The sequence below is a fragment of the Pseudopodoces humilis genome, chromosome 16 (genome assembly GCF_049639895.1).
Source record: "Pseudopodoces humilis isolate 2021_Gansu_Grassland_sample_001 chromosome 16, ASM4963989v1, whole genome shotgun sequence".
Taxonomy (NCBI): Eukaryota; Metazoa; Chordata; class Aves; order Passeriformes; family Paridae; genus Pseudopodoces; species Pseudopodoces humilis.
In genome coordinates this window covers 15,184,953-15,206,528 of record NC_142215.1, presented here as the reverse complement: position 1 = coordinate 15,206,528, position 21,576 = coordinate 15,184,953, and the positions used below count along the sequence as shown (strand labels likewise).

At 38.9% G+C, this 21,576-nt stretch overlaps 1 protein-coding gene across 7 annotated transcripts in view; it reads left to right on the top strand.

Moving 5' to 3' along the window:
• The window catches only part of TRPM1 (transient receptor potential cation channel subfamily M member 1), a 115,781-nt gene that overhangs the window by 33,026 nt on the left and 61,179 nt on the right, over window positions 1-21,576 (top strand). For all 7 annotated transcript variants that reach the window (XM_088063014.1, XM_088063020.1, XM_088063013.1 and 4 more), the window contains one exon: window positions 7,706-7,801. In XM_088063014.1, coding sequence (XP_087919140.1) covers window positions 7,799-7,801 — 3 coding nt within the window. In that variant the 5' untranslated portion in view covers window positions 7,706-7,798. The remainder of the gene's footprint in view (window positions 1-7,705; window positions 7,802-21,576) is intronic.

Genomic DNA, 21,576 nt, shown 5'->3' with positions numbered 1-21,576 from the left:
AGTTTAAATATGAGCGCTTCTTTTAATACAGTAATATTTTTATGTATCAGGACACTTTCCATTTTGTCTTTAATAGAAGAGATAGATTCTTTTTCTTCAAAATAAATAATGAACGTAAATTTTTAGCTGTCTGATGGATGCTTGAGGAGAAAGTACAGAAGTACCTATGTGTTTTGTTAGGTCTTGTTAAATGCATTATTGAAAGTGCAGGGGGTTTAGTACTCATTATACTTGTAGGACAAAACATGGCTGATGCACAGAACAGTAGAAGAAATAGATGATCAATGAAAAATGCTTGATTCTGTAAACATGATGCAAGGCAAAGATTCCAAATTAACTGATTTTTCAAACTGGCATTGTTTTTGTTTCACTGTCATGATTTTCTCTCCAGTGTTCCTTGATCTGAAGCAAAGACATAGAGCTCTGAATGTTTGCAATTTGTCTTAATTTACCAACCACACTGGAATCTCTTACGGTCACAGTTACTTTGAGATGAACACATAACAGAAAGTCAAATTAGATCAATAGAGTAGCTTTCTTCATATCTGTATTGATTATGTGGCTGCTGAAATGGAGCTTGGCATGGACTTAGTCATCAGCTGAGCCTTGAGTGGCTGAGGGGAGAAATTTCCTAGCCCTAGCTGTTCATGGGATGAGAGCTTGGGAGTTTTGCAGGGACTTGGTGCGCAGCAGCTGGGAAGCACTGGTGAATATGGATGTAACAACTCCAAGGAGAGCTCAGTGGCAGCAATGAAAACCTCAGTCTTATGGTCATCTGCTTTTGTTTGTGAGGACTCACTCTTTTGCTGGGTATTCATTGCAACCATGTGTGTCCTAAGTACAAACTCCAGCTCAGACATTCTCTTTACAGCCCTAGCTGCCAGTTTCAGGGGTGTCAATGGGAAATTCTTCAAAGTACCTTTCTACTTGAAATTTCTCATTAATTTTGCTGCAGAAGTCTTACTTGATGTACAATTTTCTGCTAGTAATACAAAGCTGAATGATACCAACGTGTGCCTTCACCCTTTCATTGGACCACACAAGTTTGGAAATTAAAAGTTCAAAAGTAAGTTTTGGGCAAACGGTTCTTCCAAGAATCCATCTTGCAAGGACAACTTGGATAAAATATGGGTTAAGCTGTGCAAGAGTAATGCATTATCAAGGAAAGTGTCTGCAAATTGAGTCCATTGGGGAAATAGTCATCGGGACTAATTGCATTTGTATGAGTTCAAAGCTACAAAAGCTTTCTTTCAGTCTTTTCTCCACTGAAGCCAGTTATCAGACTTGCTTGAAACTACTTTCCATCACAACTAATTTAAAACCTTTTTGCATCAAAAGACCAAGATTTCATCTGAAAAATACCAGTGGTTCAAGTTGCCTTATCACTATGTTTCTTCCTTGTTCAGTTTGGGAATTTTTCTCATTCACAGTTACAACTAGTTGTGTCCTGATAAAATAGGTCTTCAGTGTTCACTGAGTTCTGTTTAATCTGCTTATTGCCTCCAAAAACAAATGTCAAAATTCTGATTCAAATGTGTGTTTGTTGAGAATTAGTTGGCTGCAGTGAAACAGTATAACAACAGTTTTCTAATTTAACAGTAGGCCCAAACTTACAGATCCTGGAAAAGCCTAGTTCATCTCACCTTCATTAAAGGTGGAATTCAGCCTACTGCTGTGGGCTGGCATAAAGCCAATCTATGCTTAACTCTCCTTAAGTCCTAAAATATGCACTGCTTTTGTTTCTGAACTATGGTAAATTTTATGTGGGGAATTTAACACCTGTACAGATTGGGCCCCAAAAGCCGTAGTAATTGCTAAGGGAAAAAAAAAATCTTAAATGTTCTATTACACAGCACAAAAGAGTGCTTCTTGATAAACTAAAATTTGTTTTCATAGTCAAGACTTTTTCTTCATCTTCTGTCATACTACTCTTGGAGTTCATTGTTTACAAATATTCAAGGTAGTACCTACTTATAAAATATTTCATGAAGCCTTAATTTCATTGTAATTCTGTTGTTCTGCAGCATGTGAAGATGAAATTTTTTTAGGACATCTGGGGAAATCTACTTTGGTGCATTAATAATCAGGTATATATTGACTGTATAGATGTGTATGTATGTTTGCAACTAAATGGATGTGTTAATTTGAAATTTTGCACTTTCATCTATTGAGACAACTTGGTAAGTTCAGCAACAGTAGCAGAGTATGATGGTGACATGTGGAACTCTGCCATGCAGGTAGGAACATTGCTCTTCTGGTGCTTCTGCTGTGGTGACTGTCCAGGGGTTGGCACTTACACTGTGCCTTCAGTAAAACAGTGTCTGTCAGCTCAGCATCTGGGTTACCCGGTTTTCCCAGGTACAGCTGACAGCCTGTTATCAGGGGACACTGAGCTGTGCTTGTTATTGTTTCCATGAGTAGAAAAACAAGGGAATGTGAGGAAACCCAGCCAAAACATGGTTTATTTCTATGTAATTCCCCCAGTTCCCCTCTTTCAGTCATATGTTGATATTTTGATGAAAATTCAAACTAGAGACCCTGAAATACATTTTAATTAAGAGAAGTGAAGGAGAGAAGTCTGCAAAAATGAGTGTGAGCAGCCTGGACTGAGATGGCAGCATGGGTAGTTCCTAAAGATGTGCAGATTCATAAACACATTTTCTAAAGAGGTGTGATGTACGCAGCAGAAAGGGGCTTCCTGTGAGGAAGAAAATGTCTCCAGTTCTACCTCAGTCCCTGGGCACATATGGACAAATGCCACTGGTTGGACAAGTCGTGGTTCAGTGGTGTTCGGCAGGAAGCAAACCCCAAACATTTGTGATGAAGTGAGGTGTGATCGCAGCGCTCAGGGGTTGATGTGGGGCAGGGCAGGGCAGTGGAGTGCCTGGGACAGTGCAGTTAAGCAGTCACTGCTGCTGTGCTTGTGGGAAGGGAAGCACAGTGGTGATGCTGCCCCTTCTCAGACCTGCCACAGCACAGAGCTTCCTGTTGTTTGCAGCCAGAATGGAATAATGCTCTGCCAGCCAAAGGAAAGCCGTCCCACTGCCTGTAAGGCTTCTTTTTGGTAGTGTGCAGGATGTCTCATCTGTAAACTTTGTGTTGCTTTGCTCAGACAAAAAGTTGATTGTCAAAATGTGAAGTGGTAGAGTCTAAGACTTTTATAAGTCAAACAATATAGCTTAAAAACCTGTTTAAAGAGTTTTTCCTTTCTGAAGGCATCTTAAAGTCAGCATTGCAGCAAGAATTGTGCTAAGCATACATGTAGCTGCAGTCTAGATTCTGTTCCAGCTGATACACATTTTACACTCCTGAGTTTTTCCCAGCTTAGTGAGTAAACATATAGTCTTAGCTGACTGCAAAAAGATTAGTTTACTTCAGTGGGCTTAATCTATGACATAGACTAATCTTGGTGTGATCCTATTACTGCAAGGTCAGCTGGGATTGTAGTGTTTGATTGTCTTGCTTTGCTCATTTGATTACAGCATTTGTGGTTTGGAGCCGTTTTTGTCTTTATTAGTACCTTGGAGACTTTGTAGTCAGGAGAGAGGGAGAGAGCTGACTCCTCTGATCCCAACTTTGAAAAGGTTAGGAGATTGTAAAGGGAGAAAAGGGAGGTCTTTGTCTCATGGTGTATCCCCTCATCAGCATTACTTTTTGAAATTTAAGTCATAGCAAAGGAAATCCACCATCATTTTTCAGATTTCTGAAGGTCTATGTGGCAGGGGTTGGTCATCTGGGAGGTATTGCAGTGATAAATGTTCCTAGCAGAAATGGAGAGCCTGCCACTGATGGAGCTGGTAAAGGTGGGAATTCTAAAATTGCCCCTGGACCAATATCTGGCTGATGGGTCTGTCACAGGTAACTTATCTTCGCCTCTCAGCACAGCAGGCTGGTGGCTCTCAGGTCTGGATGTTGCTGGTAGAGGATTGATCTGTAGCTGCCCAGAAGCTGTTTGTTTCCAGTGATTAATTTGGCACATCTCACCACTGAGCATGAACTGCAGCTGATGTCATGATCAACAGATAAGAGGGATGAGGTGCTCCTGACAGCCTGTGAGTGAGAGTATGTGGTGTCTTTCTCTGGCATAAACACCACAGCAGCAGCTCCAGTTGGCAGTCCCAACAAAATCAGTGAAAACTATAAGGGGTTGCACCTTCTTCTACAGAGATTGGTGGCAAAAAGCACAGTTGCTTTTTCATCTAGTGCCTGATAGGCAGATGGGAGCAATGGATTTTTCTCCTAATTGATGTTTTCAAATCTTCTCTAATTTAATTAGGTTTCACTGGTTTAATGCACCTTTCTTAACAAATACCAGTCAACAGAAGGTAAAACTCTACAGGCAGAAAACATCCAGCATAAAGGCAAAAGTCACTGGCAAGTCACAGGACTCGCTGAGTTATGCAATGACAATAAACAGGGACCAGCAGTGCGCTGGCAGGTGCTAAGCTCTGTCAGACAAGGCCACCTAGAACATGCTGATTCACTGCTTGCTGAGCTGTGCTAGAGTTGTTTCTGGACTGCATCATCTGTCATGGGTAAATTTAACTGAAATAAAGAAACCTCTAAGTGATAAGAGTTATAATGCAGAGAAGGGGGATCATGGTACTATATTTGTATTTATCTTCCCTTTTCTTTCTTTTGGTGATGAACTGTGAAATGAGATGTTAGAATTTTGTAGCCATCCCTTTTAAATTGACATCCTTTGGATTTCAGTTGAGGTTTCTCTTCTCTTCTGTAAAAAGTTTTGTTAATGTTGGGAAAGCACTTAAAACATCTTGCAAAACTTTGAACCCATTACCATAATGAACTGTGGGCTTGTCAGTAGAGCTGAGAACGTTCTTTAAAAATACAGGGATGTTTTGCTCAAGCACTTAGCAAACCATAATCATACTTGTATCTGTCAAAGAACTCCAACTGATTTTACAAATATAATGGAATTTAGTGCCTTTGCATGCGTTTATATGATTGCTTCTTTTATTCAGGTAGAGGAAACAAAGATAATCAAGTTATGGGGTGACTTGCATGTGGTCCCATAGAAAATCAGGGGCAGGAAGAGAATATCTGATTTTCAGTCCCTTACTTTACATTGAAACGTGTTCTACATCTTATCTTTATAGTTATCTTGCAGCTAACTCATCCTTCATACTGTCTTGTTCTTCTGGCACCAAAATGTATTCATATGCACATTTCTATGTCTTCTATAGGTTTCAGTTACCATTACTGCTAACTGTTCCAAATTCATTTTGTGTATTTTATTTCCCTTTTTTTTTTTACATTTGAAAAGCTTTTTTCATAATCAGAGCCAACATCATGGTGTACAATACCAGTACATCAGGGTTTGGGAAAGGTTAATGATCAATTAAATTCCTTTTTTCGTACAGAAAGGTTTTTAAACCTATTCTGGAAAATTAATAGTGCGTAACGATGAACATATTTAACCTTTCCCACATGCCAGTGTATTAAATATTAGCCACGGTTGTATTTCTGGAGGAAGGATGGACAATACTCCATGAGAAAATCCTGTGCTTTCCCAAGGAATGACGCGCTGCAAAGCAGCACCAGGTGGCGCTGGTGGCACCCGAAAGGCGGTGAGTGGGAAGGGGCCGGGTTTTGGGGAGTAGGAGCACTTCCCGGGAATCCCACCCGCTGGATGCAGGACTGGGCATTCTGTGCTTGGAACTTTGCAGCCGAACCCAGTGCTATGAATTAGAGAATTGATACATTACCAAAGCATCTCAGGGAAGTCTGTCCTCAGTTTTCAGAATTGATAACAATTAAGTTATTTCCTAGTAAGAACCAATTGCTTCTTCTGCCTCAGGAATGATGAAGCACAGTCGGAAGCCTTGTTTCTTCATTTAGTATGTTGAATATTAGCAGAGTTTCCAGCACATCTGCTCTTCAGACATTCCTTGGTTACTCAAGCAGGAAGCAGGTTTTTTGTCACCAGTTGCAGATACTGGCTCATAGTGGGGAGCAGAAATAAACAACTTCCAGAGCTACAACTTCATTCTTTCAGTTCTCAGATCAGTTGAGTTTTGTGGATTGGTATCCAGTGGGGGAGTTCAAGGCTTCCATGCTTACTTGTCATTAAATTACTCATTTTACTTATGATCTAATTTTTCAGTTCTCTCTTTGTCTTCACTACCCTTTCACGTCCTCTGTTACTAGCTAAGTAAGAAACAATCTTTCTTGCAGCCTTTAGTTGCTCATAGATATGGAAATGGATTTATTTAACTAGCTTAGTTTGAGACATGGTAATGCATTGACACAAGTGGTGTATTGAATACTGAAACAATGATTTTACTCGAATGAAATGAAAGCAAAAGTTTGTGTAATTCTTCTGAGATCCTGCTCTCATTGAAATCTGTGTCAAAACCCCACTTGCTTTTAGTGTTGTGAGGCTGAAGCTGATTTCTGCCTGTGTTTATGCAGTATGTGTTAAAGTCACCTGACCTGAATCCCATATTTAGTGGGGGGCCACCATCAATGACAATGGTTCTACCTCTAAAATCAGTCTGCTTTGCATTTTGGGTCTAGGTTTAGATCCTGCTCACACCCAGGAGCCCCCAGCATCTTTCAGTCTGCCCAGCCCAACAAACTCTTGGTGCTCCCCTCTAGCTCCAGTTTGTGGTTCCAATAACAGAGTTAGCATTCTGTTTTTATTACAGAGGAAAAGTAACTCTATGGACGTATGACAGTTTCAGACTGTTTTAGACATAGGAAAAAACATTTAACAGAAAACATTTAAAGGCATTTTATTTATGACATCTAATTATTTGAATAGAAACAGAGTGCTTGGAAAATAATGAAAATACAGGGAAAATGAAGAAAAAATCTTGACCTGATGATTCAGACAAAGTGATCATAACGGTCATGCAGGGTGAATAATCTGTTGATACTTTGTATCATTTGTCAATGTAGGCTAACAGGTGTTTTACTTTAGGACAAGGAGGTGCCTTGTCACATAGACAAATCTGGGACCAGTGAGAAGTCCTTTCTCAGGGCTGATGATGCACAGAAAATGAAAAAAGATTCAGCAAAGCTTGTTTGTAAAATAATCACATAAAGTGCAGTGTAATACTTTCTGTCATCTAATTTATTTTATGACTATGAGGACTGGAAAGAGTTACGGTTTTCTATGTATCTAAAAGGAAAGTCACTTCTGAGTGTGCTGAGACTAAACATCATTGTAATTGATTTGTTGTCATTATCTTGAAAGTAGAAGTGAAATCATAGAAATGTTTTACAAGCTTAGCTTGGTATCCAGAGTAACAATTTACTTCTTCTGTTTTAGTGTACTTAACACAGTTATGAAGTTCAGTCTCCATACGGTTTATTATTATTACATTCATAGTCCTATTTTTTAGAATTCAGGTTTTACCTCCTCCATATTTCAAAGAACCACAAGTCAGAAAATCAATTTTCTTTTCTTAGCTTGGAAGACCTATCCATTTGCAGAGTCCTAGGATGAGATAAGGGCCTGATTTGTCAGACTGCTCCCAAGGGGGAAGACAGTTGCTAAATAAGAGAGGCTTTTAGAATGGAGAAACAGACAATGCTGAAGTAAAAGTACCACAGTGGCCCACAGTCTTCCTCTGAGTTCAGGTGTAGAGTGACTGCATGGAACTTCTTCCCTCTAGGTGCCAGTCACTTGCTGAGTTTTTGTGTAAAGTGTTGTTTTTAATCCAATTATGCTCTTACCTAGGTTGCTGCAGCAGTGCTTTGAGGATATGTAGTTTACAGAAGAAGTCAAATCTTCACCCAGCAGTCCCCAGTGACCTCCAGAGTGCTTATTCTCATGGTAGGTAACCAGCACTGAGCAATATTCTGTCTGTGCTTTGCTTCAGGGAGGCAAAATAAAGAATCAAGAACAGTTAAGTGTAAAATGGACCCTAGGCTGGTTTTCAGGTAAGCACATGACTCTTGAAATTCTTATATTGTATCACAAATGTCAAAGGTCATCAAAGCAGCATGCTCTTTTTACAGAAAACATTCTTTTAAGACATCCCATTTTAAAAAAGTGCTTTAAGGTTTCTTGTTTTTTTTTTTTTATAATACATTGCCTATGAAAGAAGCTGGTGCTTAGTTTGCTACTCATATTAAATGCAAAGTGAAGGAAGTCCTAATTCTACATGTCTTGTACATGTAGGTCTTTACAGAGGTCTAAGCCTATCTTACCCCTTCCTGTCAGTGTAAATAAAGTTCATTGGATTATGGATTGTTGCTTTCCATATTTAGTTTGACTACTAGGGTAAGTGGAAACATTTTAGCTGACGTGATAGACTACAGATCAAAACTTTAAATCTATTGCTTTTTGTTTTAAACTAGCATCAAACATCTCTGATGTGATGTCATAGAATACAGCTCTATGAAGAGCAAGAGCAATGTTTTTGTTTTTTTTTTTCCTATGGGCTGAAACAACTACAGTTGTCTCTAACCAAACTGTTCACTTTTTAAAAATACATTGTGGTAGGATCTTTGGGACATGGATGTGTTCATGATTGCAGATGTTAAATTCCTGTGGAGTGGTGTCAATAAGATGTACAACTGCTTATTATGTCTTAGTGTGTTATTTCTGTGCACTTTGAAATGGGTACATCCTGCTTTTCCCAGAGAGCAGACTGTCAAAGACCTTGCAAATAGAGTGTTGTCTGCACTCTGCTTGCTCTTTTATGGGGTGTATGCTCTTGCTTTTTTCATAATCAGAGGATGACCAATTTGATTTCATTACAAAACATGGAGGATGGTGGACAGGTGTGTCATTTCATGTCATGAACCAGTTCAAAAGTCTTTCACTTCCATGCTGTGCCAAATATTCATTTGTTGTCCAACAGTATCCCGTGGCAAAGAGATAACTGTGCTTTCCTCCCTCTGTGCTGATTTAGACCACATGGTTATACAGATCTGATCTAGGCCGCACAAACCATTGAATCAGCTCAACTGATGAAGCAGCAAACTCCAACATGAGACAGGAACCTTCATAATAACATTTGTTTAAAATGTTTCCTAATGTGAGACTACACTCCTAAAAGCACAAGCTCTTTTGGAAAATCTATTAAACTTGTGCTTCTCAGTCACAGAGCTGTTGAAAGTGCCAGCATGGTGCTTGTCTCTGTTCCCTAATCTAGTGGAAATGGCCCATGAAATGTTACATAAACACAGTGGGGGCAAGAACATCAGCTTAGTTGCCTGATTTTTCAGCTGGGGTTAGTAGTCAGCAGCCTCTGTTGCACTGAGTGCTGTCATCTGGCTCTTGAATGCAAATGTCCCTTGGGTATTGATGACTTGTAAAAATCCAGAGTGGTCCTTAAAATGCACCAAGAGCAGTTACAGGGTGTTCAGACCTCTTAGAGTCACAGATCCAAAGGGGGCTGAGTTAATTGAGTTAATTCCTTACTTCCACTCTACACTGTGTTTTGAAAAATCGTTTTCTAAATTTCTGATTTCTGAAGACTGTGTCCCTATTTTTGTTCTTTGCTAACCAGAACAACAAACTTGGTGCATCTCTGTGTATCAGTCTCTTCCATGTTGTTTTGTTTTAGCTTCCCAGCAGTTTTTTGTGCCTCCTCTAACCAGCTGCAAGGAGACACCTATGCCAACTTTACTGAGGCACAAAAGGATGAACCTAAAAAAATATAATAAAGAGAAAAGTATGTTTCTTTAACCAAATCCTCTAAGTTAGTGGTTCAGTTACAAATCTGCTGCCCCTGTGGATCTCTGTTTTCTCAACACTCTCATCCATTTTCTAAACAAGACTGTAACAACTTTGTGGCTGATGTCTTCTGGATAGATATTTCCTAATCAATAATTTTATCGTTGTTCTTTTAAAGTACCTTGTCTCTTCCTCATTTCTTGTTTGACCTCTCCTACCTCCTTTTGTTCTCACTCTTCACATTTTAGGCAGAATAGTACAGAGCAGATGCAGTGAGATATTAGTGAGAATTCAGGAGCATAATACATACCACACCTTATCTACCCTCATTCCCTAATTAGTAAGAATCTAACTGGTGATCTTATGGGTTGTTTGCTTTTAAAACCCTGTCACTCTCATCCTGGGGCCCTGTGTGGGCACACTTGCCATCAGCAGTTATCCTTTAGGGTTCTACCAGGCCTCTAACCCATGGTCTGCTGAGGACCATCTGTTCTTTTCATGTGCCTTTCTACTGATACCAAAACAATTTCCATCTGACTGCCCTGTGCTTTGCACAAATAAAAACCTTTTCGGCTTCTGCTTCTAAAGTAGATTTACCTTCAATCACCATTTATTAAATCTCTGTCCATTAAAAACCATAGCTTGCAGAAGCTGTGTGCATTAAGCCTGATTATAGAGTCAGTAGAGAAGAAGGAGGGGGCCAGCAGTTGCTATCAGTGGATTGCCTTTTTTTCTGCTTGGCTGGCTGCTGGTAACACTTGTGACAGGGTCCATATCGGAACAGGAGTCTCATCATTTGGCTTTGATTTTGTTCTGTGCATTTGGTTTTTTATTTAAGCTGTAACTTAGTGATTGTTGGCTTCAGGAAAAAATCTGCTCAGACTACGTGACTGAAATCAGGGTTTTCTTTGATGCTGGGGTACTAGTTCCATTATGGAGGGGATTAAGAAAGGAAAGTTCACAGGTTCCTTACGGAGGATGAGTGGCTCCTTCAAACGCACTTCATTTAAAGGCTCAGCATCTGGATCACAGAGGGTAAGTCTGCAATTACCCAAAAAGTACAGCCAGAGGGAAACAGCTGGAGGCACTGTTTGGCCCACTTGCTTTTAACAGCTGGTACTGTTATAAATGAGAACTATTCCCTTTGTGCTTGTTTAATAAAGATTGATACTCAGAGGTATCAGTCATGTTCATTGCACTGGTTCGAGCAATGAATCTTATTCCTGTTAGGGGAGTTGTTTCACAAGTTCCTGTCTTAAGGACCTTTGAGTTAAATGTCACTATACAGGGCTAGCCTGTAATTATTCCTATCCATACTCAAAATCACGTTTTGATCACTATTGATGCTCAGTGTCCATTACCGGTTTAGATGCAGTAAATGCAAAGACTGGTAGGATGCATATAAGATTTTGATGTGATTCACTGAACGACAGATGACAGATTCTATGAGAAATACAGTCTGTGGTTAGAATAATTGCTGTATAGGTTATGAATGAAAAGGCAGGGCAGGAGAAAGAAGACATGAGTGACTGCTTTATAATGTATGAGCTCACTGTTCTTATTGTAAGCTTGCATGTAGTAAATGAATACTAAGAATTAATTTCTTAACTGTTTTCAAGCTGTTAAGAGAATTTGTGTACATATTTTGTCTATAGATGGATAGATTCTTTCTGCAACAAATATAGATTAACTTCAGTTTAGGATTACTTACATTCCAGCTCAACTGTTTTTTTTCAAACTGATTCCACTGAAATAATGAGAAATAGTTTTTCTCTAGTCTTTGAACCTCTGCAATCCTCTTACCTCTAATTTCTGCTGGTTGTCATCCCAATGTTAGAGTCAGATTCTAACTAATGGGGTGAAAGGAAGTTTGAAGGAATATAAACTGAGAGAAAAATGCCACACAGGCAACTAAGTATGTAATAAAATGTTTCCTTCTCTAAAAGGATTGTTCTATACTATGTGCAATATTGGTCACCGTCATCTGTGATTGCAAGAGAGAATATGTCTGTGTTTGGGGGACTTCTTCAGCAGAGATTGATAGTCATCACCAGGGGAATTCCAAGCACCATCTCATCTCAGTATAAAGTAATTTACAGATTTACAGTGATGGTTTTTATGTACTGACTGTACCCTTCTCTCTGGTAGAGATTGTCAGGCTGCATGTAATACCTGTATTACAGGCCTGATTACAGACAATGAGTGCTACATGGAAAAAAAATAAATGCTTCAGCTGTAATATCCTTGGCACCAGGGCCAAACCTAAACATTTGGAATTAAAACAGAAGGTGTTTGCAGTGGGTTCATTTTTTTCCTCCTCTGATGGTTGTATGGCAAAGTGGCAAAATGAAATGCCAGGTAATGCTTAGCAAGTATTACTTTGGTTAACTTTGCCCATTTCTTGCACAGTTGTGTCCTGGATGCCTCATGACAAACCAGGCTGTCTTCCAAGAATCTTGAGTTTCATGAATAACTGTGTATTGCTTGCTTTATTCCTCAGATGACTTCCAGCTTCATAGGCTGGTAGTATTAACCTTATCAAATAATACAAAGAAATAATGATAAAGGAAGTTGAAAAGTATTTCACCTTTAAAATGTCCCCAGGCCTGCTTTGATACTGCAAAGCATACAGCGTTTCACTTCTTGCATGGAATAAAGTCACAGTAAAATACCCAGGCAAAAAAAAAAAAGCTTAATTTTGTCCCACTATTCCCATGGGAGAGACAAGTCAAGTAAAGGTAGAAGGAGCACAGTTAAGATTTTGTTTTTCTTGACTTCTTAATATAAGAAAATGTCTTTCAAAAGCTGAAAATTCCTTTTGTGGCTTTCTTATTTTAGTCTTCCTAATTCTTTTGGTGTTTATTTTCTGTTCATTTCAGAAACTTTACCTTTTGTGGAAAAAAGTTATTAGAGTTGAGTAAAAAAGTAGATTTTTATGCTCAATTTAATAGGCTGTGAGTGTTACTTCTGCCAGACATTATGTGGGCTGGCTCTCTGACATCAGTAGCACACTGCCTCCAGGCAGGTGAAGTTCTCATCTCTGGGCGTCAGGACATCTCAAGGCAGGACACTGGGCGCTGTTGTGCTTGAGAGTGTTTAATATTGAATGTTAATTTTTGCTAATGATACAGTTGAAAACGGGAATTGAAACTGGTCTTGAATGTGTGTTTCTTGTAGGGGTGTAGTGCTTTGGCATATGTCTGAAAACCTATGCAGGAAATGGTTAAAGCCATGTGATGTAGCCAAGCATTGAGGTTTATAATGAAAATTTCACCTGCTACTCTAATCATTTTCCCTTTTGCCACTCTCACTCTTGCTTTTTTCTGAGGAATGTGTAACAATGTGTGATCCTGGCCCATGATTTTAACTTCCAGTTTTTACTGTAGTAGTGCTGGATACCAAGACTACTAAAAATGTATCCTGCTTAGCTCTTTATTCTGCTTAGCTTTCCTGTGTAGTCCCCCAATTTTGACAACAGTGCTGCAGAGGAAGATAAAATTTTATTTCCTGAGCAGTTTTACAAGATCGGCTGTTGCTGCTTGCTGTGCAATTAAAGGTGTAATTCTCTACCTCAACAGAGAATGCTCCCTAAATGAAATGTGAAACCCATAATGCTGAAGAAAGGAGTGTCCTTGTAAATATCTCAGTTTTGTGTCTTGTAAATATCTCAGTTTATTAACAAAAGAAGCAGCTTATCTGGATGCACATCCCTGGTCTGTCTTTCCCACTAATGGGAATTACTTCAAATTACTTTCCTAGTACTAAACAATGCTTTAATCTCTGCTTGCTCTCTTCATTGACTTGATCAAAATGTCTTTTAGATGTACCTACTATGACTCATTTTCTTTTCCTCTGAAGAGAAAATCATTTCATTGAAACAGCTTTACACTTTGCATTTATTTCTCTTTGCCTGTAATTCTTCTATGCTTGTAAATTCTCTGTGATTTGTTTTTATATAAGGGTATGTTCAGTACAAGCCTTTCAGATGCTCATATTTAAGCTTTCATAGAGTCACTAATGTATTTTATCACTGTCTCTTCTTGGCTATCAAATGTGGTACAAGAAATTACAGTAATGCCTAACAAAAGATTTAAAGAATATTTTATCTAAATGCAATAAAAAACTTCAAAAAATCTCAACAGCACTACTTTAGAAAGTATAATGGATCTTTGTAATGTCTTTAAGGTAGAGCAGTATTACCCAGTGGTTTATTGGAAGAACTTCCATGAATTACAAAGGAGAAAATATTATTAGATCTTCAGGCTAAGGCACATAACTTGTCCTATGTTTTGTAAATTACCAGACAAACCAGTGATGAATACATTTGCTTAGATCAGAGAGAATGTAGCTTCTTGGCAGAAAACCAATTCTGTCTCCTCTTTAAGTCACTGTTTTGATCTGTCTTACCATTTGTTAATGAAACTTGAAAATTGGTGTGAAATCCCTTGAAGTGAGTTGCAGTTTGTTAATATTAAATTGTATGTTTCATGTGTGTTCTTATCATTAACATTAAACTTCAAATAGGAAAAAAAAAGACTAATAGGATGAATTCACTTTCTGCTCCTAAACTATTAGTCAAGCAGCTGGGATTCCTTATTGCATATCTTTTGATGGTTTAGGTGTAGGATGGTTATAGGTATAGTTGGAAGTTTTCTGTAACTAGTTAATATTGCAGTTATGGTTAAACAGATCCTTTGGTAACTGTAAAATAATTTTCATACTCATTCCTTTCGAGAGCTTCAAATTTTTCCTCCAAAACTTCTGCTGTGATTAAGACATGCCAATATTTTAGTCAATGGCTCAAGAGATAAAAGTGCTGTATATTTTACATTTTGAGTAGTGAGTTGAGTGATGGAATAACTGGGGCATAATAAAATTAATTTCTAAGTACGTCAGAATAGGTTCTATATCTTCCTTAATGTTAAAAAAAAATAACAGAGCAATGAAATGTAAATGCAACTGTTTTCACAGGTAGACTTTCATGGCCATAAGGGGAGATAGAAGTAGACTTATGTCTGATGAACAGGGCAGCAGGTTATCAGTTGCCCCTTTTCAAATGGACAAAGACTGTACTTAGCAGCCTGTGCAAGCTCCCAAAGTGAGACACAGCAACACAGCCTGTGCTCCTCTCTGTAATGACAGCAGGAAATGTCAAATTGCAATAATTTCTATCAGAGTAGCCGTTTCCTTAAGAGAAACTGAAATATGTTATAGTTGGGTATATAACTTTGTCCAGTTATGACAAATCTTTTCTACAGAGAGAATTCTGCAGGCTCTGTTACTTCCCTGCCCTGCTGGATCAACACCGAGGTGCTTTAGTGTTGATTGGATATTGCAATGCCCTTCAACAGCCTGGATTTAGAGCATAGTGAAAAACATCTGTAATAGAGTATGTGTTAAACAGCACCAGCTGATCTGAATAGGAATTGGAAATAAATCCTTTAATGCCCTAAGCAGGATGCACAATTGGCCAAGTGAGTTATAAGGTTTTTGTTTTGCTGTGAAACATCCTCCAAAGGAAGAATATCAGTATAGGAGAGGATTTGTCCAATTTGAGATGTAGAACCAAAAGGTTCTCCTTGGCATGTCAGTGACCTTTTTCTTGACATCCTGGTTCTTCTCAAGACAGACACTGCAATGTATGGCTCTTAGGAATGTGTCTGTTGTCAGGTTCCCAAGGACTCGTGTCTATTCTGCAGGAATGACTCATGCAGCATAGTCAGGCACGCGGCATTGCAGTAAACCCTGTCCCTACAAGTCAGTGCATTGCAGACATCCAACAGAAGCAGCTGCTGTGTGCACTCAGTAATAGCTGGTTTGTAGCATGAAGGAAAGGTTACCACAAAGACATGGAAGCTTGCTGCTTAAGACAGGATAGGAGCATGGAATCAGTGACAAGACCTCTTGCACTATGTTGCTGTTAAAGCCTCCTGTACCTCTACCCAAGGTGCTGCCTACAGACAATTGGTATGTCATGGTGGCTGTCAGCAAGGTGAATGGCATGAGTTTTGTGGGAGATTTTCTACTTTAAGCCCAAATGTTCAGCAAATTCTTAAAACTGATGGTAGCTGTTACTTACAAAGGAGCATCTCATAGAACATCTGTATGTCTGGGCAAATACTGCATATAACCCCCAGAATTTACAGCCAGTGCAACCTGTCCCCCAGCTGGATATGTACATGACATGACTTCTGTACAGGACTCATGGCATGGACTGTCAGAGTCACCTTGTGAGTTATGGGATAATGTTTTTTACTTTTCACCAATTTGCTGCTGTTCTGTTCAGCAGATTATATTCACTTCTGGCAACTGTGGGACTTGCATGCATTTGTGTCTTTTGCAGCTGTGCTTTGCTGCCAGTTTCCCAACATGAATTCCACCTACTCTCACACAAAAAAATCTGCCATAGTTGCTTGGTTCATGCTGCCCCTCTTGCTAGTTCTTGCTTACAGCTTCTATTCAGTGGCAGACTCAAATAAGCCTAACGCAGCTCTGAATAGAGAAAAATCAGAGCAGAAAGCCTTGAGCAGTTTTCACTTTGAGTGTAGTTTTGTTGAAGCAATCTGTCAAGGGTGGATACTTACTACAAACTGAAACAAACTCTCATGAATACTGAAAAATCTCTGACTTTCAAACACAGAGAACAAAAAAATGCATGTTATGTGACTGTAAGAGGCCTAGAAAACACAAGCATGGATAAACAAAGGATAAAACTATTTGTCTGGAAAGTGATATTAGTTCATGTCTCATGTAGCAATAGTAGGTTAGTTAATCTTGGAATGAAGGATGTGGATTTGAGGTACTTATTGCTTTCCAGTCCTAAGTTTGAAGAATCAGCCACTGCCTTAGAGAACAAAAACTTTCTGGTGCTTTTTCATTTCAGACTCTGCATTACTAGAATCACTTCTACAAGTGATTAAGATTCTTTTAATCTAAAGAATTAAAAATGAGATGAAAAACAAAGGCAGCAGAGTGTAAAGCAAGACTCAGAAAGCATTGAAAAAGGGACTTCTCATGGGCAACGTGGTGGATTGTAATCAGCAGTTGAACTTCACTGTTTTGTTGCTACTGAGTGAAATTGAGCATTTCCCTTTTCCTGTCTTTTTTAGGTGTCTTGTCCACAGAAATAGCTTTCTCTTGTATGTGGGTCCCAATCTCCAGAGCAACCTCTATGATCTACGTTAATGTAAAAGTTAGAAAAGCTATAGCTATTTAAAACTGATTAATGTTCCTCTGATCATACACCCCCCCCTTGCTTCAAGCCTCTTTTTAAATAAAAAGTAAGCCATGAGATAACCTGCTTAAGGGCTTAAATTTGGGCCCCAGTTTTACCTTCTAGTATGTATGTTTTGTGTTGTCAGTACCTTTTTCTGCCCTGTGCTTTTGCCAGCTGTTAGCAGGGAAATTATTGATATTAGATATTGAAGCAGCAGAAGTGTCATTGTAGGGTTAGCACTTAATCCAGTTTGGAGAAGGGAGAAGTTCTGTAGACAGGCATTAGCAGGGTGGAATCAGAAAGCCAGCTGGTCTTGGAAAGTGTCATGAAGCTGAGAGGAAATAGCAAAATTTGAATGGTCTTATTTGTGAGGAGTGGAAAAGGCCTGGAAGCCAATGTTACATAACCAACAGCTGGTTCATCAGCAGATGAAAAGGAGGGTGGAGAGGATTAAAGCCAGGTAGCAGGGGCTGTGAAAGGCAGCTGTACGTGCCAGATTGCCAAGGCTGGAGGCAGCAGCTGGCGCAGATCAGCTTGCCCAGGCAGAACATGGGCAGTGAGAAAAGGGAGCCTCTGCAGGACTTGAGCAAATGTGGGGAGGGTGACAGAGACTGGTTGCTGAGCAGATGCTGAGAGAATTGCAGGAAGAGTGGGAGAGCAGTGACCCAGACTAAAGAGCTGCTTCCTCACCATTTAGGCTATGCTAGAAAACCACCACACATTCAGTCTGGAACATCAATCTAATGTCAAATGAGTAAAAAAACAGAGATACACTGATGATTAATTGTGGAATAATTAAATAAGAGTCTTGCATTTAAGAAAATGAGGAGACTGCAGGTATAGAGAATGTTGATTTTTTTTTTCTGTAACTATGACAACTGATTTCCTTAGTGCAGCTGGTAGTATCTTATCCAAAACTCAAGAAACTGATTAGAAGCTCACTTTTCATGCTAATCTCATAATCTTTAATGGATAATGCTGGCCTTTTCTGCCAGTAACTTTACTATTTTAGAGGAGTATGGTGCTTTTAGTGATTTTAATAACATTCCATCAACATCCAATAGCAATTTCTCTGGAGTGTACAGATGCAGTCACCTTTGAAATATATCCAATAATTAAAGCAATTGCTCTTCCAGCAGCCTGGCTCACCTGACAGGGGTTTATGCTTCATTAGGGAATTCTATGCTCGCAGTGTTGATTCTGTTTTGTTAGAAGTCTGTTAAAATCCTAGATGTTCCTCATTAAGGCTCCATCAGCTAGATCATGTTAGAATTCTTAAACTGGATTAATTCCCAGCTACTGAAGATATAAAAACGCATGGCCATGAACTTTCCATAAGATAAGATTCAATATCACTAGGAGAATATCCTGTTTCTTTTGATTTAAATAGGAAGCTATAAATGCAATTTTTTGCAGTCACAGTAAAAATTAACTTATCAACTGATTACAGTGACAGTGTCTCCTCTAAGCATAAATGGCTTAGATTTTGAGGATAAAGTTGTATAAAATTTCACCATGTCATCATTAGCACCTGCTTGTTTCAACTCTTTGTGAAGAAGTGCTGTAAAGCAGTATCAGCCTGGATGATGTCCTGTTGGAAATGACATGAAAAGGCAGGCTTGTTTTATAAAGATTAATCTCTAATAATAGCACAGTAAAAGATGTAACAGCTGGTATGGATTAATATTCCTTAATATCTACTTTCATGTGATTAATAGCTGCTTAAGCTCCTACCAGTTGAAAGCAAGCAGTGGTTACTAAGCTTTACTAAATGTACTGTTTGCAATTTTTTTAACAGAATAGACATTTAAATGTTTTCCGTTTTTTATTTCCGGAGGTTTAAGTTTCTCTCCTTCCCAATCTTCCTTTTGCAGGTCAGGTATTAAAAATTTTCTTTCACACAAAAAGGGAGCAATGAGTTGTTCAGGGGCTCATCCTCTTGTTTCTGATACACACTACCCAAGAGTATTCCCAACATGATCATTAGTACAATCATTCTAATACAATACAATCATTAACTTCTATATTGGTTTATTTCTTAATATCTTTTACAGAATTTGATGGGTGAAGCGGAATGCATTTGGCTTTAGATTTGATCTTCACAATAAGTAATAAATACCTTTGTCCAGTTCTACATTGTTGGTGGCGATTTTTATGTTGTATTTTTGCAAATGTAGAATCTTTTTCAGTTTAGAACTGAAGAGTAAAGGGTAAATTCCAAAGCATTTTGAAAGATTTATTCAGCATGTGATTAGCTGGATCAGTGCTCAGAGCCTGAGGTTTGCTGTTTTGAAATTACATCTTAATAGTTTAATAATTTATCTAAGTTTTATTGACATGAGTCCCCTAAATATTTTCAATTATAGATGTGGATTTGCTCATAAAACTGAAGATTGCAAATCCAGGTGGGAATCAGGTGTGTACAGCTCGTGAGCTGGCAAGGTTTTTTTCCATTTAATGTCTATTAAATTCAGAGGTCAGCTATGAGGCTGTTCTGGGTCAGTCCAGAAATCTGTGCTGCCCAGAGCTAGAATAGCACTGTCAAGGGAGTGCTGCAGAACAGGGAAAGATGTAGTTCCTCTCCGTCAGAGTTTGCTCCCAGACAGAGATATTTCAGGTAGGGACTGTGTGGGCCAGAGGTAGTATTGGGGGGATTTAGGTGAAATTATCTTGTTCCCTTTTAGTCAGCACAGTATCCTTCACCAAGATGTTCTACAGCTTAGCTGCAAGTTGTACACAAGTGTGCAAGTCAGCTTGAGCTCATTAGTTTTGGAAAATAGTTTTTTATCTATTATGGGTTTTTTTAGCCTTAGTATCCCAAGTTGAGAATCTTTGGATTTTGCTGTTGAATTTTGTAAATGGTTTTGTATTTAGTTCTGATTTCATGTCACAATTCTGTTGAGCCATCCTTATAAAATCCTGATTCTTCTCATTCCCAGAAGCACATCAGACTTGGTATTTGTTAGGCTTAAGTTTGAAGAGAGCAGTTGAAAGATGAAAAGTCAGTGTTTTCCTAAAGCACTAGCTCTGAGCATTGAAACACTGACATGAGATGACCTGCCTTCACCAAACACGAGTAAGTCTGGCTGTTCAGCAGTGTCTTTCATCCTTAGAGAGTCCCGAACTGTTGTATCAGCTTTCTGTCTTCAGAATAGTTAATTTACCAGAGAAATCCCTCCACCCTCTTAGAAGGATCTTGACATCAAGTAACACTAATTTTTGTTCTGTTTTAATGATAGTTCTGCGGGTAAATAGTGCTGCATGTAGATCTTCTGGTAAACCAAAAAGCTGGGAGGAGGAGGATCCTCTCAGGACCCAGGGGCAGCCAGGCTCAGAACCACACTGACCTCATCTAAAAGCATTCTTTGCTTTTGGTTCCCGCCCAGGCACACAACCGCAATGATCACCCCCATAGCCCAGTGCCTGATCTCTGCTGTTGCCTCTTGTTACCTGCTGTAAGGAATGAGGAGTGTGAACAGCTGAGACAGGTTGGCAGTGGAGATTAGCCTTGAGTGTATCTGGATCCTGATCCTTCTGGGCCTTTGGAAGTACAAACACCTCCAGAGAGCCCGAGAGAGGCTGTGTTCCAGGAGCTCAGGATTACTGTTGCATTTGTGTATTTCATTCAGGAAATAGAGGAAAGGAAATAACTAGCTTGTTGGAAATGACTAGCCCAGCGTATTTGTCATTAGTGTCCCACTCCAGTCTGTGGCCTAGTTAATTTTAATCATTACTTCCCTCTCCCATTATAAATCCTATGGTATTAACGTTTTCCTGTTCATAAAGCTTTAGTAGTTGGAATAAATAAACCCACTAATGCAGTCTCTGATCCCTGTTATTCACCTGTGTCACTCAGTAGGATTTTCAAATGTTTTTTCATTTGAATTACAGATGTTCTGAAGTAATGTTTTTTCAAGTACTAAGGGGAGAGCCTTGTTGCCTTTATTTTGTATAACAGCATATTAGGAGGAAGGCACAAGGGCGCTTGAATTTACTTGCAACTACTTGAATTTAAGCTGTTAGTGCCATTTTCCATCCTCTCTGGCCTCTAGCTGTTGAGGAGTCTCCGTTAGGCCCTTTGGGATACAAGCCCTGGGTGGGTGCCTTAGAGACATCAGGAATCTGAACTGATGCCAGGTGTGGGTTCAGGCACCTGATGAAGAATTTAAAAATCTTTTGTTAGAAAATTATGTGAGCTGGTGCCACAAAGCCCTACTAATCTTATGGGTCTAATTAGCAAACTCTGCCTGAATCAAGAGCTAGAGCAAGTCATCTTGTTGTCACCTTGATTTTTTTCTCTGAAAGGAAACAGAAGCTATGAAAATTTCATGGAATGAAGATATGGGGGATGGTATTTAACTTGGTCAGATTGCTTTGATTTTCAAATAATTGTCATGTTGAGAAGGTAAAATATTCTACTGATATTAAATTTTCACTAGCTTATACGTGCTTGAATGATTCTACTGCTCTTCAAAGTGTTCAATCGGTTAAGTGCTTTTGTTTCCTATGCACAGGCATACAAAACATCAAATGCATTTTACTGTTTTGTTAGAATACTACTTAATTTAGAGTAGATTTGAGTAATTTAGAATGAAAATATACTGGTAAAACATTTCTATGTCAAACTGCGTTATGGTTGCAGAAATGCTAAATAAAATGTGGGTTGAAAAGGACATAAAAACTGGGCTGCAAGCCTATTTAATGCCTG